This window comes from Anomaloglossus baeobatrachus, chromosome 2 (genome assembly GCF_048569485.1).
Source record: "Anomaloglossus baeobatrachus isolate aAnoBae1 chromosome 2, aAnoBae1.hap1, whole genome shotgun sequence".
NCBI classification, from domain to species: domain Eukaryota; kingdom Metazoa; phylum Chordata; class Amphibia; order Anura; family Aromobatidae; genus Anomaloglossus; species Anomaloglossus baeobatrachus.
The window spans coordinates 800,343,171-800,357,068 of record NC_134354.1 but is presented as its reverse complement, the minus strand read 5'-3'; the positions used below and the strand labels follow the sequence as shown (position 1 = coordinate 800,357,068).

At 50.9% G+C, this 13,898-nt stretch overlaps 1 protein-coding gene across 1 annotated transcript in view; it reads right to left on the bottom strand.

The window, feature by feature from the left end:
• DNHD1 (dynein heavy chain domain 1) overlaps positions 1-13,898 on the bottom strand; it is a 355,748-nt gene that overhangs the window by 216,849 nt on the left and 125,001 nt on the right. Inside the window, exons 12-13 of the mRNA XM_075334063.1 lie at positions 12,689-12,814; positions 11,869-12,145 (exon numbers count right to left, since the gene is read on the bottom strand). Of these exons, the coding sequence (XP_075190178.1) occupies positions 11,869-12,145; positions 12,689-12,814 (403 nt within the window). The remainder of the gene's footprint in view (positions 1-11,868; positions 12,146-12,688; positions 12,815-13,898) is intronic.

The following is a 13,898-nucleotide window of genomic DNA, read 5'->3' as shown; positions in this document are numbered from 1 at the left end:
AACATCCTGGGATATTGCTTGCTTCTACACCGGCTCCGTCACGATCCCAGCAGCGCCAGACATAACCTTGCGATGCTGGGATCTTGACGGAGCCCGTGAACGCTGGTAACCATTATACACATCGGGTAACTAAGGTCCCTTGGTTACCAGATGTGTATCATAGTTACCAGTGTACACCGGCTCAGACATAACCTTGCGATGCTGGGATCTTGACGGAGCCCGTGAACGCTGGTAACCATTATACACATCGGGTAACTAAGGTCCCTTAGTTACCCGATGTGTATCATAGTTACCAGCGTACACCGGCTCCCGGTACACATGTGCAGGGAGCCGGCATTATACTCCTCTCCCCCCAGGACTACTCCTCCTATTACAGTCCTCCTATTATACTCCTCTCTGAGTATAATAGGAGAACTATTATAGCATGGGGGATGTAGCACGATGGGGGGTGCGCAGCATGGGGGATTGTCACGCTCCCCGGGTCCCCTGCCTTGCTTCCCGGCTCCCCTGCCTTGCTTCCCGGCTCCCCGGCTCACCTGCCACGCTCCCCGGCTTCCCTGCCTCGCTCCCCGGCTCCTCTATCAGGCGTCCCCCGCTCCACAGCCTCCAGCCCCCATCACCTGCTCTCCCCAGGCGGCTCGGTCCCCACTCCCGGCGCCCGTCGGCAGCTCTGCTCCAGGCCGGCTCCCCTGCCTCCTGTTCACCGCTCCCTGCCCTGGCTTCTGGCACCCGGGCCTCGCGCATGCGCATTAGGGCGCGCGCGCGGTCATTGACCCTTTCTTAAAGGGCCAGTGTCCTCCAACAGGATATTGAAGGATCAGGTACTGGGTATATAGGGGGATCCTTTCCAAGTGGGCGGGGCCTGTTCTTCGTGTTTTCTAAGCTAGGAGTCAGGTCTCCTTGTGTCTGTGATATAATCACCTATCTCTCTCCTAGAGCCGCTCCTGCCTCGCCAACCGGTCCTGACGATACCCGAACCCCGAACGGTGACGGCCTGCCATCCCGTCAGCTCCTGCCATCTCCGATCCCTGTGGTGACCCGTCTTCTCGCTCCATTGGTTCCGGACTCTGCCTGACGACAACTCGGCCTCCGAACCTGAGCTCCGTCACCCGGACTACCATCAGAGACCCCGTGGTCCCAGGGACTTCTTTACTCCACTCCTCTAAACGGACTGTCCTGCTAGTGCTCCGGCTACCGGACACCTTGCCCTCGGTGAGGTGTTCAGCCCAGTGGATCCACCTCCTGGGTCTGCCCGTCCTCCTGGTCCTAACAGTAAGAACAGGCCATGGATCCCGCCGAAGAACTAGCGGCCTTGCAGCAGGAACTCACACGCCAGCGCGAGACCCAGACCCGCATGCTGAACTTCATGTCTTCTGTGGATACCCGCCTGAACACGCTACAAACGACGGCCACATCCTTGGCATCTCAGGTTTCCACTGTACAATCCACGGCCACAGCTCCCGTGGCAGCCTCCTCGGATGCTTCCAGACTTCGTTTGGCTTCACCACCCCGGTACGCCGGAGATCCCAAGACCTGCAGGGGATTCCTAAACCAGTGCTCCCTTCATTTCAAGCTGCTTCCGCACTTTTTTGCCTCCGACCAAGCCAAGATGGCGTTTGTGATGTCACATCTAGAGGGTGAGGCACTGGCCTGGATGAACCCCTTGTGGGAAAAGGAGGACCCTGTAACTACCAACATCCAGGACTTCCTGCAGGCATTCAGAAACACCTTTGACGAACCTGGACGTGCCGCTGCATCCGCCTCATCACTCCTCAGGCTACGTCAGGGGACTACGACGGTAGGGCAGTATGCCATCCGCTTCCGCACTTTGGCCTCAGAATTGGGGTGGAACAATGAAGCCCTCACATCCGCCTTCTGGGAAGGACTCTCCGGCCGTATTAAGGACAAGCTGGCAGGCCGCGATGTTCCTTCCACCCTGGATGCCCTGATCGCACTAGCCACCCGCGTGGACCTCAGATTCCAGGAACGATCCAAAGAGGTGTCCCGTGAGAGACGTCCGATACGGCATTCCTCTCCTCCGCAGAAGCCCGCCGTACTTCAGTCAGCGTCGTCTGGTGTCTCTGTCCACGAGCCCATGCAGATTGACCGTTTGCGGCAGTCTGAACAACGCCGAGCGGAGCAGCTCGCCAAGGGTCTCTGCTTCTACTGCGGAGAGGGCACACACCTTCTACGCTCCTGTCCAGAGAGGCCGGGAAACTCCAAAGCCTAGGGTTGGTAGGAGAGGCCACCCTAGGTGCTGGGACTCTCTCAGACCCGGTTACGTGGACTGTTCAAGTGACAACGGGAGAGACGCGGTTCACGGCCGAGGCGTACCTCGATTCCGGGGCAGCAGGCAATTTCATCCAGCAGGCCACGGTGGACAAGTACCAGGTGCCTGTTACTCCACTCGACAAACCCCTCGTGATTGCCTCTGTAGATGGGAGACCCCTCTCTGACACCATCTCGTGGATCACCAAGCCGGTGGAACTACGTATCGGTGCCCTGCACACCGAGAACATCGCTCTCTACGTCCTCCCACACATGTCCCATCAAATCCTGCTGGGACTCCCCTGGTTACGGACACACGAACCGTCAGTCAGCTGGGGTACTGGTGAAATCACCCGATGGGGCTCCTCTTGCCACGAGAATTGTCTGAAGACTATACAGCCCATCTGACGACCTCCGGTTCCGGAGTCCCTACCGGGACTGCCCTCGGCCTATTGGTCCTTCGCGGACGTCTTTGATAAAAAGGAGTCAGAGGTACTGCCGCCACATCGTCCTTATGACTGTAACATCGACCTACTCCCGGGAACTACACCACCTCGAGGACGGATATATCCGTTGTCTCCTGCTGAAACTAGGGCCATGTCTGCCTACATCACGGAGAACCTAGCAAGGGGATTCATTCGGAGGTCCTCCTCTCCTGCAGGAGCAGGCTTCTTCTTCGTTAAGAAGAAAGAGGGCGATCTACGCCCATGCATTGACTACCGGGGATTAAACCAAATCACCGTGAAAAATAAATACCCCCTGCCGCTCATCCCCGAATTGTTTGATCGGCTTAGAGGAGCTCGTGTGTTTACCAAGTTGGATCTTCGGGGTGCCTACAACCTGGTCCGCATCCGCTCTGGGGACGAATGGAAGACCGCATTCAATACTCGGGATGGGCACTATGAATACTGTGTGATGCCCTTCGGCCTCTGTAACGCACCAGCAGTGTTTCAGGAATTGGTGAACGACGTGTTCCGGGACCTTCTCTACGTCTGTGTGGTGGTGTATCTTGACGATATCCTGGTCTTCTCTCCGGACCTCCAGACCCACAGAGAGAACGTGCAGCTGGTACTACAAAGACTGAGAGAGAATCGCCTGTACGCCAAGTACGAGAAGTGTGTATTCGAGCAGTCTTCTCTTCCCTTCTTAGGTTACGTGATCTCCGATACCAGTCTGCAGATGGACCCGGAGAAGGTCTCTTCCATTCTCAACTGGCCCCCTCCTTCCGGACTGAAGGCAATCCAACGCTTTCTGGGATTCGCAAACTATTATCGTCAGTTCATCCCTCACTTCTCTGCTCTGACTGCACCTCTCTCCGCCTTGACCAAGAAGGGGGCTAATCCAAAGGACTGGTCACCTGCGACCGACGCCGCGTTTGGCTCCCTGAAACAGGCATTTGCTTCTTCCCCTGTGCTCCACCGTCCTTAGTTAAACCGACAGTTTACCTTGGAGGTGGATGCCTCCTCCTCGGGAGCCGGAGCAGTGCTCATGCAGAAGTCCTCCTCCGGGAAGATGGTTACTTGCGGTTTCTTCTCCAAGAGCTTCTCAGCGCCTGAACGCAACTACACCATCGGTGACCGAGAGCTATTGGCAGTCAAACTGGCTCTGGAGGAATGGCGCTACCTTCTGGAGGGAGCAGTGTACCCCGTGATCATTTACACGGACCACAAGAACCTAGAATACCTGCGGTCCGCTCAGCGACTGAACTCACGGCAGGCCAGGTGGTCCTTGTTCTTTGCCAGGTTCGATTTTCAGCTCCATTTTCGACCCGCGGACAAGAATGTACGAGCAGATGCCTTGTCCAGGTCATTCATGCCCATGGAGCAGGAGGAGGAGACATCCCAGCCCATCATCTGTCCTAGTAAGATCATTCCGGTGGCTCCTGTCACCCTGGCCCAGATACCACCTGGGAAGACCTATGTCTCTGAGACTGACAGGAAAAAAGTGTTGCACTGGGGCCATGCCTCGAAAATAGCCGGCCATGCTGGTCAGAAGAAAACATGGAGTACAATTGTACGTCACTACTGGTGGCCATCCCTTCGCACGGACGTCGCTTCTTTTGTCTCAGCCTGCTCCTCTTGTGCCAGGAACAAGACGCCCAAACACCTGCCATATGGTCGTCTTCTGCCTCTGCCTATACCCTCCGTTCCGTGGCAACACATTGTGATGGACTTTATTACGGACTTGCCCCTGTCCTCCGGACACACAGTCATATGGGTCGTGGTGGATCGGTTCTCCAAAATGGCTCATTTCGTCCCTATGGCTGGACTGCCCTCTGCCCAGGAACTCGCTGACGCTTACATACAGTACATCTTCCGGTTGCATGGCTTTCCATCACACATTGTGTCCGATAGAGGAACTCAGTTTACCTCCCACTTCTGGAGGGCTCTCTGCAAACATCTGAGAGTGACTCTGGACTTTTCTTCAGCCTACCATCCTCAGTCGAATGGCCAAGTGGAACGAGTCAATCAGATCTTGACCTCCTTCTTACGTCACTACGTCAACGCCCATCACGACGACTGGTCCACGCTTCTTCCTTGGGCTGAATTCTCCCATAACCACCACGTCAGTGAGTCCTCCTCCAGCTCTCCCTTCCATGTCGTTTACGGTCTTCAGCCTTCCGTCCCATTACCTGTATCCTCTTCCTCGGATGTCCCTGCTGCTGATGCTGTAGTCCGTGACTTTTCTACAATTTGGGACTCTGTCAAGACGTCCCTTGGACGTGCTTCCCTGTGGATGAAGAGACACGCAGACAAGAGGTGCCTGGATCCCCTGTGTTTCTCTCCAGGAGATCTGGTCTGGCTTGCTTCCAAGTACGTCCGATTGAAGCTACCATCATACAAGCTGGGTCCTCGCTACATCGGGCCGTTTAAGGTCATCAGCAAAATAAATGAGGTCTCCTACAAGCTGCAGCTCCCGGCCACGATGAGAATACCCAACTCCTTCCACGTCTCCCTGCTCAAGCCAGTTGTCCTTGGTCCCTTCTCCTCTGCTGCCAGTTCTGCTCATCCTCCTATTGCTGATGATGAAATCTATGCGGTAAGGGATATCGTGGCCATGAAAACCGTACGAGGCCGACAGTTCTTCCTGGTGGACTGGGCAGGGTATGGTCCTGAGGATAGGTCCTGGGAACCCCGGGAAAATGTGGGTACTCCTCTGATACGTGCCTTCCTGTCCCGGTTGCGGGGAGGGGGGCGTAGGTGGGTACTGTCACGCTCCCCGGGTCCCCTGCCTTGCTTCCCGGCTCCCCTGCCTTGCTTCCCGGCTCCCCTGCCTCGCTTCCCGGCTCACCTGCCACGCTCCCCGGCTTCCCTGCCTCGCTCCCCGGCTCCTCTATCAGGCGTCCCCCACTCCACAGCCTCCAGCCCCCATCACCTGCGCTCCCCAGGCGGCTCAGTCCCCGCTCCCGGCGCCCGTTGGCAGCTCTGCTCCAGGCCGGCTCCCCTGCCTCCTGTTCACCGCTCCCTGCCCTGGCTTCTGGCACCCGGGCCTCGCGCATGCGCATTAGGGCGCGGTCATTGACCCTTTCTTAAAGGGCCAGTGTCCTCCAACAGGATATTGAAGGAACAGGTACTTGGTATATAGGGGGATCCTTTCCAAGTGGGCGGGGCCTGTTCTTCGTGTTTTCTAAGCTAGGAGTCAGGTCTCCTTGTGTCTGTGATATACTCACCTATCTCTCTCCTAGAGCCGCTCCTGCCTCGCCATCCGGTCCTGCCGACTCCCGAACCCCGAACAGTGACGGCCTGCCATCCCGTCAGCTCCTGCCATCTCCGATCCCTGTGGTGACCCGTCTTCTCGCTCCATTGGTTCCGGACTCTGCCTGACGACATCTCGGCCTCCGAACCTGAGCTCCGTCACCCGGACTACCATCAGAGACCCCGTGGTCCCAGGGACTTCTTTACTCCACTCCTCTAAACGGACTGTCCTGCTAGTGCTCCGGCTACCGGACACCTTGCCCTCGGTGAGGTGTTCAGCCCAGTGGATCCACCTCCTGGGTCTGCCCGTCCTCCTGGTCCTAACAGGGATGTAGCACGATGGGGAGTGCGCAGCATGGGGGATGTAGCACGATGGGGAGTTCGCAGCATGGGGGATGTAGCACGATGGGGAGTTCGCAGCATGGGGGATGTAGCACGATGGGGAGTGTGCAGCATGGGGGATGTAGCACGATGGGGAGTGCGCAGCATGGGGGATGTAGCACGATGGGGAGTGTGCAGCATGGGGGATGTAGCACGATGGGGAGTGCGCAGCATGGGGGATGTAGCACGATGGGGAGTGCGCAGCATGGGGGATGTAGCACGATGGGGAGTGCGCAGCATGGGGGATGTAGCACGATGGGGAGGTGCGCAGCATGGGGGATGTAGCACGATGGGGAGTGCGCAGCATGGGGGATGTAGCACGATGGGGAGTGCGCAGCATGGCGGATGGAGCACGATGGCGGGTGCGCAGCATGGGGGATGTAGCACGATGGGGAGTGCGCAGCATGGGGGATGTAGCACGATGGGGGATGTAGCACGATGGGGGGTGCGCAGCATGGGGGATGTAGCACGATGGGGAGGTGCGCACCTCCCCCCAACACACACACACACACACACACACACACACATACACACACAGGGAACCACAAACACCGCCATACACAGACACCCACACACACAGACAACGCTGCACACACACAACACCAAACACACAAACACCGCGGCATACATAAATATACGCACATACTGCACAACACACACATTGCACAAAACATACCTCCCCCCAAAACACACCACACCCACACAAACCGCGCAACACACACACACACACACACACACACACAGAACGCTGCAGACACACAGCGCTCCACAAACAACGCAACACACATACAACACCGCTCTCACCCCCCGCCACACCCAGAACATGTACAGCGCCCTACACAAACACTTGGTAACTACACACAACAACATCTATATATATATATATATATATATTTATATCTATATCTATAACAAAAATCATACATGAACTACACAATACGTAAATTCTAGAATACCCGATGCGTAGAATCCGGCCACCTTCTAGTAGATTATATTTATCATCATCAGTCATTTAGGACAACATTGGATCATTCAGAGATCCTTAATGAACGTCTGGAGTGAGTTTGCTGCACTGAAAGTAAAGGGGATGAATAATATTGCATGCCCCAATTTTTAGTTTATTCTTTTTTACAAAAGTTTAAAATAAGCAATAAATTTCGTTCATCTTCACAATCGTGTCCACTTTTTGTTGATTCTTCACCAGAACATTCACATTTTTATCTTTATGTTTGAAGCCTGAAATGTGGGAAAAGGTTGAAAAATTCAAGGGGCTGAATACTTTTGCAAGGCACTGTAATTGTTCATCTGCCTTGACATTGGTTATCTTATTTCCCGCTAGGATTGTACATTCATCATCTTTGAATTTTACAGTAATTCCTTTAGCTGTTAGGGTACCTTCACACTTTAGCGATGCAGCAGCGATCCGACCAGCGATCTGACCTGGTCAGGATCGCTGCTGCATCGCTACATGGTCGCTGGTGAGCTGTCAAACAGGCAGATCTCACCAGCGACCAGTGAACAGCCCCCAGCCAGCAGCGACGTGCAAGCGACGCTGCGCTTGCACGGAGCCGCCGTCTGGAAGCTGCGGAGACTGGTAACTAAGGTAAACATCGGGTATGGTTACCCGATGTTTACATTAGTCACCAGTGTGAGCAGGGAGCAGGGAGCCGCGCACACTGAGCGCTGGCTCCTTGCTCTCCTAGCTGCATTACACATCGGGTTAATTAACCCGATGTGTAATGCAGCTACATGTGCAGAGAGCAGGGAGCCGCGCACACTGAGCGCTGGCTCCTTGCTCTCCTAGCTGCTGTACACATCGGGTTAATTAACCCGATGTGTACAGCAGCTACATGTGCAGAGAGCCGGAGCCGGCAGCACAGGCAGCGTGAGAGCTGCGAAGGCTGGTAACTAAGGTAAATATCGGGTAACCACCTTGGTTACCCGATGTTTATCTTGGATACAGCTTACCTCAGCTGCCAGACGCCGGCTCCTGCTCCCTGCTCGCTTCATTTGTCGCTCTCTTGCTGTCACACACAGCGATCTGTGTGTCACAGCAGGAGAGCGGCTTTGAAGAAAACGAACCAGGGCTGTGTGTAACGAGCAGCGATCTCGCAGCAGGGGCCAGATCGCTGCTCATTGTCACACACAGCGAGATCGCTAATGAGGTCACTGCTGCGTCACAAAAAGCGTGACTCAGCAGCGATCTCGGCAGCGAGCTCGCTGTGTGTGAAGCACCCCTTAGACGTTTTACAGATAACAATCCTCCTTCTAATCCTGGAACATATAACACATCCTGTACAAGTATGTTTGAATCATGCCCAAACTTATTAGAACAGTTTAGCATTCTTTGTCCAATACCTTCCGCAGTTATTTTGCTCTCATCTGCAAGATAAATGACTTCCTTCTTATTTAAATCAATATTAGTAAATAAACTTTCATTACTTGTCATATGACTTCTTGCTCCTGAATCAATAAACTAATCTGATGATGATTTCTTATCAGTTACTTTAAATGTGCCATTCCAATTATTTACACATGAATCGGAGATTGTGTTTTTCACTTTCTGTGTATTCTCTTTATGGTGTAATCTCTGTTGTTCTGCTTTCCATATAGCACAGTCTTTCTTTAAATGTCCCTTTTTCTTACATCTGAAACATTCTTCTGTCTCTTTAATATAGGATCTCTTTGATTCTGTAGCTTTAAGAGCATTTCCACCATCTTTTTCAGTAGAATCATTTGCTCTTTCCTTCATTGATATTCATCTATGAGTCTGGTCTTCACAAACTCTAATATGATGTCTGTTTCAGGTCTTCTCTCTAGTGCATTTATTAAAGCAGTGTATGAATCTGGTAAACTGCATAATAATATGCTGTTATGTGGCTATCTTTAATATCTTCACCGATTGATCTCAGCTGTGATATCACGTCCATCATAGCGAATATCTGCTTCTGCATGTCATTGTCTGCACTCAGTCTCATGCTGTAAAGCTTTCTTAGCAGAAATAACTTGTGATTTAAGCTGGGTCGTTCATGTAGGTTTCTTAATGCCTCCCACATTCCCTGTGCTGTATCCTCATTCCTTATGTGGATTAATTAAGAATATTCCACTAATAAGCTGATAGTAGCTCTTGCTTGTCTATTTTTCTTATCCCATGTCTGATTATTATCATTGGGTCTATCTGTAGTGATTACTTCCCATAAATCATCTTTAGACAATAACATCTCCACTTTGAACTTCCATAACTGATAGTTCTCACTATTCAGCTTAGCTACTGTGAGTTTTAGCTCTGTGCTATTCATCATTATTAACTTGTCTTACTTGTTTGGAGAGAATTGTACTGAAGAATTCTCCTGCATTCACCAGGGTCTTGCTGAGCTTTCTGGTGTGCTGGGTGTGTGGTATCCTGGGATCTTGGGGTGCCTGGGATTCTTTTGGGTGTCTGGGATTCTTGTGTGCCTGGGCCCACAGAAGCTGTGCTGTGCAACAGGTTATCTTCCCAGATGCAGAAGAAAGTTCAGAGCAGCTTACATGGGATAACAAACTCTTTGCTTCTTGAGAGAAAATGAGGTAATAATAAGCACAGTCATACAGCATTGCATCAGAAAGAGAAAGCAAAAAGAAAACACGAGACTTTTTACAGTTACAATGAGTAAGGAAAACTTTTACACAACATCGCCATCTACTGTTAGATCAGCATAAAGTCCTCCTTCACACAAACATAGAAGTCCTTGTCTGTTGCATAAAGCAACAGAACACACGATCCGGAGAACATGCAACCCCAAGAACACAAAGTGGAGAACACAAGACTTATAGACAATTCATCCCAGAGAACACGAGGTGAACACACAACCCGGAGAACAGGAGGTGGAGAACACACAATATGGAAAACATGAGGTAGAGAACACACAACCCAGAGAACATGAGTTGGAGAACACAAAACCCGTAAATCATAAGGTGGGGAAAACACAATGTGGAAAACAAAAAGTGGAAAACAGAAGGTGGAAAACAGAAGGTGGAGAGCACACAACTGGGAGAACATACAACTTGGAGAATAGAAGGTTTAGAATACAGAACACAAAGATTGAGAGGTGGAGAACAAGAGTTGGAGAACACACAACTTGGAGAACAGGCAACCTGGAGAACAGAAGGTTTAGAACACACTACCCACAGAACACACAACCCAGAGAACACGAGGTAGAGATCAAACAAACAACCCAGAGAACACATAGTGGAGAACATAAAACTTAGAGAACATGCTACCCGGAGAACATGTGGCGGAAAACACACAACTCTGAGAATATGCAACTCTGAGAACATGAGATGGAGAGCATACAATATGGAAAACTTGAGGTGGAGAACAAACAACCCGAAGAACACAAGGTGGCAAACATACAACCCCGAGATTGAGAGGTGGAGAATACACAACTTGGAGAACATGCAACCTGGAGAACAGAAGGTTTAGAAAACACAATCCAGAGAACACACGACCTAGAGAACACAAGATGCAGAACAAACAACCCGGAGACAAAGCAACCTGGAGAACATGAGGTGATAAACACACAACCCAGAGATTGATAGGTGGAGAACATGAGGTGGAGAACACACAACTAGGAGAACATAAAATCTGGAGAACAAAAGGTTAAGAACACAGAACACAAAAAACACACAACTCAGAACACGAGGTGGAGAACAAACAACCCGGAGAAAAGGCAACCTGAAGAATATGAGGTGGTGAACACACAACCCAGAGATTGCGAGGTGGAGAACACAAAGTTGAGGTGGAACAGAAGGTTTAGAACTCATAATCAAGAGAACATGAGGTGGAGGACACACAACTTAGAGAACATGCAACCCGGAGAACAAAAGAAGAACACAAGGAGGAGAACACACAACTCTGAGAATATGTAACCCATAGAGCACCACACCACACTGAGAACATGCAACCTAGAGAACATGATTTAGAGAACACACAACCAGGAAAACACATAACCCATAGAAAATGGAGGTGGACAACACAAGGCTCTGAGAACACTCAACTACGAGAACATGCAAGCAGGAGAGCACGAGGTGGAGAACAAGAGGTGGAGAACAAGAGGTGGAGAACACGAGGTGGAAAACACGAGGTGGAAAACACGAGGTGGAAAACACGAGGAGGAAAACACGAGGAGGAAAACACGAGGAGGAAAACACGAGGTGGAAAACACGCGGTGGAAAACACGAGGTGGAAAACACGAGGTGGAAAACACGCGGTGGAAAACACGCGGTGGAAAACACGCGGTGGAAAACACGCAACCCAGAGAAAATTAAGTGGAGCCCATGCAACCAGAAGAACATGAGGTGAAGAGCATCAACCCAGAGAACACGAGAAGAAGACACACAACATGAAGAACACAATGTTGAGATTTCATGGTGGAGACAAAACATCATGGAGAATATGGTGATGGTATGCATATTGAACAGGATATGGAGATAGTGGAGTACAAAGAAGACTTTACATTAAGATAATGGTAGATTTTGCTCTTACCTTGTAAGATCTGACGTGAGCGACTAAAGTCTTGCAGCTGCGACAGAGAAGAACACAACTTGTGGTGCAGCGTTCCCACATCTCTCAAAATCAGGGCCACATTCTGTCCAGGATCTCGAAAATGTGAGGCAGAAGAGGCTGCAATCAGATCTTTTGCCTCTTTATAACTGGCCTGGAATGACTGTTCCAAGCTGCTGGACATGGATGGGAGGTGACCACTGAGGAACTCCGATGAGGTCTTCAGGGAATGCTGGTACATGTCCAAAATGTCAGTCAGCTGTAAATAGACCACAAGTCATGGAAAAGGGTTCTAGAGGATATTGATCACACGCCAAAAAGAGGCTTTCCCAAGTAACTTGTTTTATCACCTACTTAGGACTTCCACCAGTGACATGGGCTGTCACCTACACGGGGCCTCCATCACTGACATGGACTGCCACTTACACAGGGCCTCCACCAGTTATATGGGGCACTACCTAAACAGGGCCTCCACCAGTGATATGGGTCGCCACCTAACCAGGGCTTCCATCAGTGATACGGGCCACTGCCTAGCCATGTCCTCCACTAGTGACATGGACCGCCACCTACCCAGGGCCTCCACTAGTAACATAGGCTATCGCCTACCCATGCCCTCCACCAGTGATATGAGCTAACAACTACTCAGGACCTCCACCAGTGATATGGGCTGCCATCTAACCAGGGCCTCCACTAGAGACATGACCTGCCGCATACCCAGGGCCTCCACCAGTGATACGGGCTGCCGCACAGACGGGCCTCCACCAGTGAGGCTGATATGTTGGGATGCCTTGTTGAGGTCTACCTTGCTGTTGACTTCCTGCTCTTTTGCCGTTTGTTGCCGGTAGTTCATGCGGATGACCTCATGGAGGGAGCGGACATGTTCTACTTGCTCCTGTAATTCATGACTTATCATTCTGTGCTCAGCAACCTAAGAAATAACAGAACGTGGAAAGTTACGTGGAGAAACAGTAAAGAGAAAACTGCCAAACTCCACAACGAAAAGACAGAACATCCCACAAGGAAAAGAGGAGACATCCCACAAGGAAAAAAAGAGAGGACATCCCATGAGGAGAAGAGAGGACATCCCATGAGGAGAAGAGAGGACATCCCACGAGAAGAGAGGACGTCGCATGAGGAGAAGAGAGGACATCGCATGAGGAACACTGGAGAACATTCTCACCCGCCCCTTAGGCCTCTTTCACACATCATTTTTTTTGCCATCAGTCATAATCCATTTTGTGACTGATGCGATGGATCCGTCTCAGGATTGTGGTAAAACTAATGTGACGGATACTGTAAAAAAACAGATCCGTCGTACCCTTTTTTTTCCCTTCTGAAAGGTTATTTGTTATTAAAAACCTATAAGAACAAAGAGAGGAGAGGGAGAGGGAGAGATGATACTAAGATAGGAGGAGTAGCCAACACTAGAGAGGAAAGAGATCGTATTTGAAAGGATCTAGACACACTCAAACAATGGGCCAAGGAGAACAGAATGGTTTTTAACAGGGACAAATGTAAAGTCCTACATGTGGGTAAAAGAAATGTAAAAAGCATATATAGCATGGGAGGAATAGAACTAGGTGATAGCACCGGGGAAAGGACTTGGGCATTATAGTGGATTCCAGATTCAATATGAGCCAACAATGCAGAACTGCAGCTAAAAAGGCCAACAACATTCTGGGATGTATCAAGACAAGCTGTTGAATCTAGATCAAGAGAGGTAATTATTTCCTTATATTCTGCACTGGTCAGACCACACGTGGAATACTGTGTACAGTTCTGGGCGCCCCAATTCAAGAAAGACATCGATATATTGGAGCAAGTCCAGAGAAGAGCAACCAAGATAGTAGATGGTCTGCAAACTATGTCACATGAAGAACGGCTGAAAGAACTAGGGATGCTTAGTTTGAAAAGAGAAGGCTGAGAGGAGACTTAATAGCGGTCTACAAATATCTGAAAGGTAGAGAAGCAATGGGATAAAACTTAAAGGAAGGAGATTCAGATTAGACATT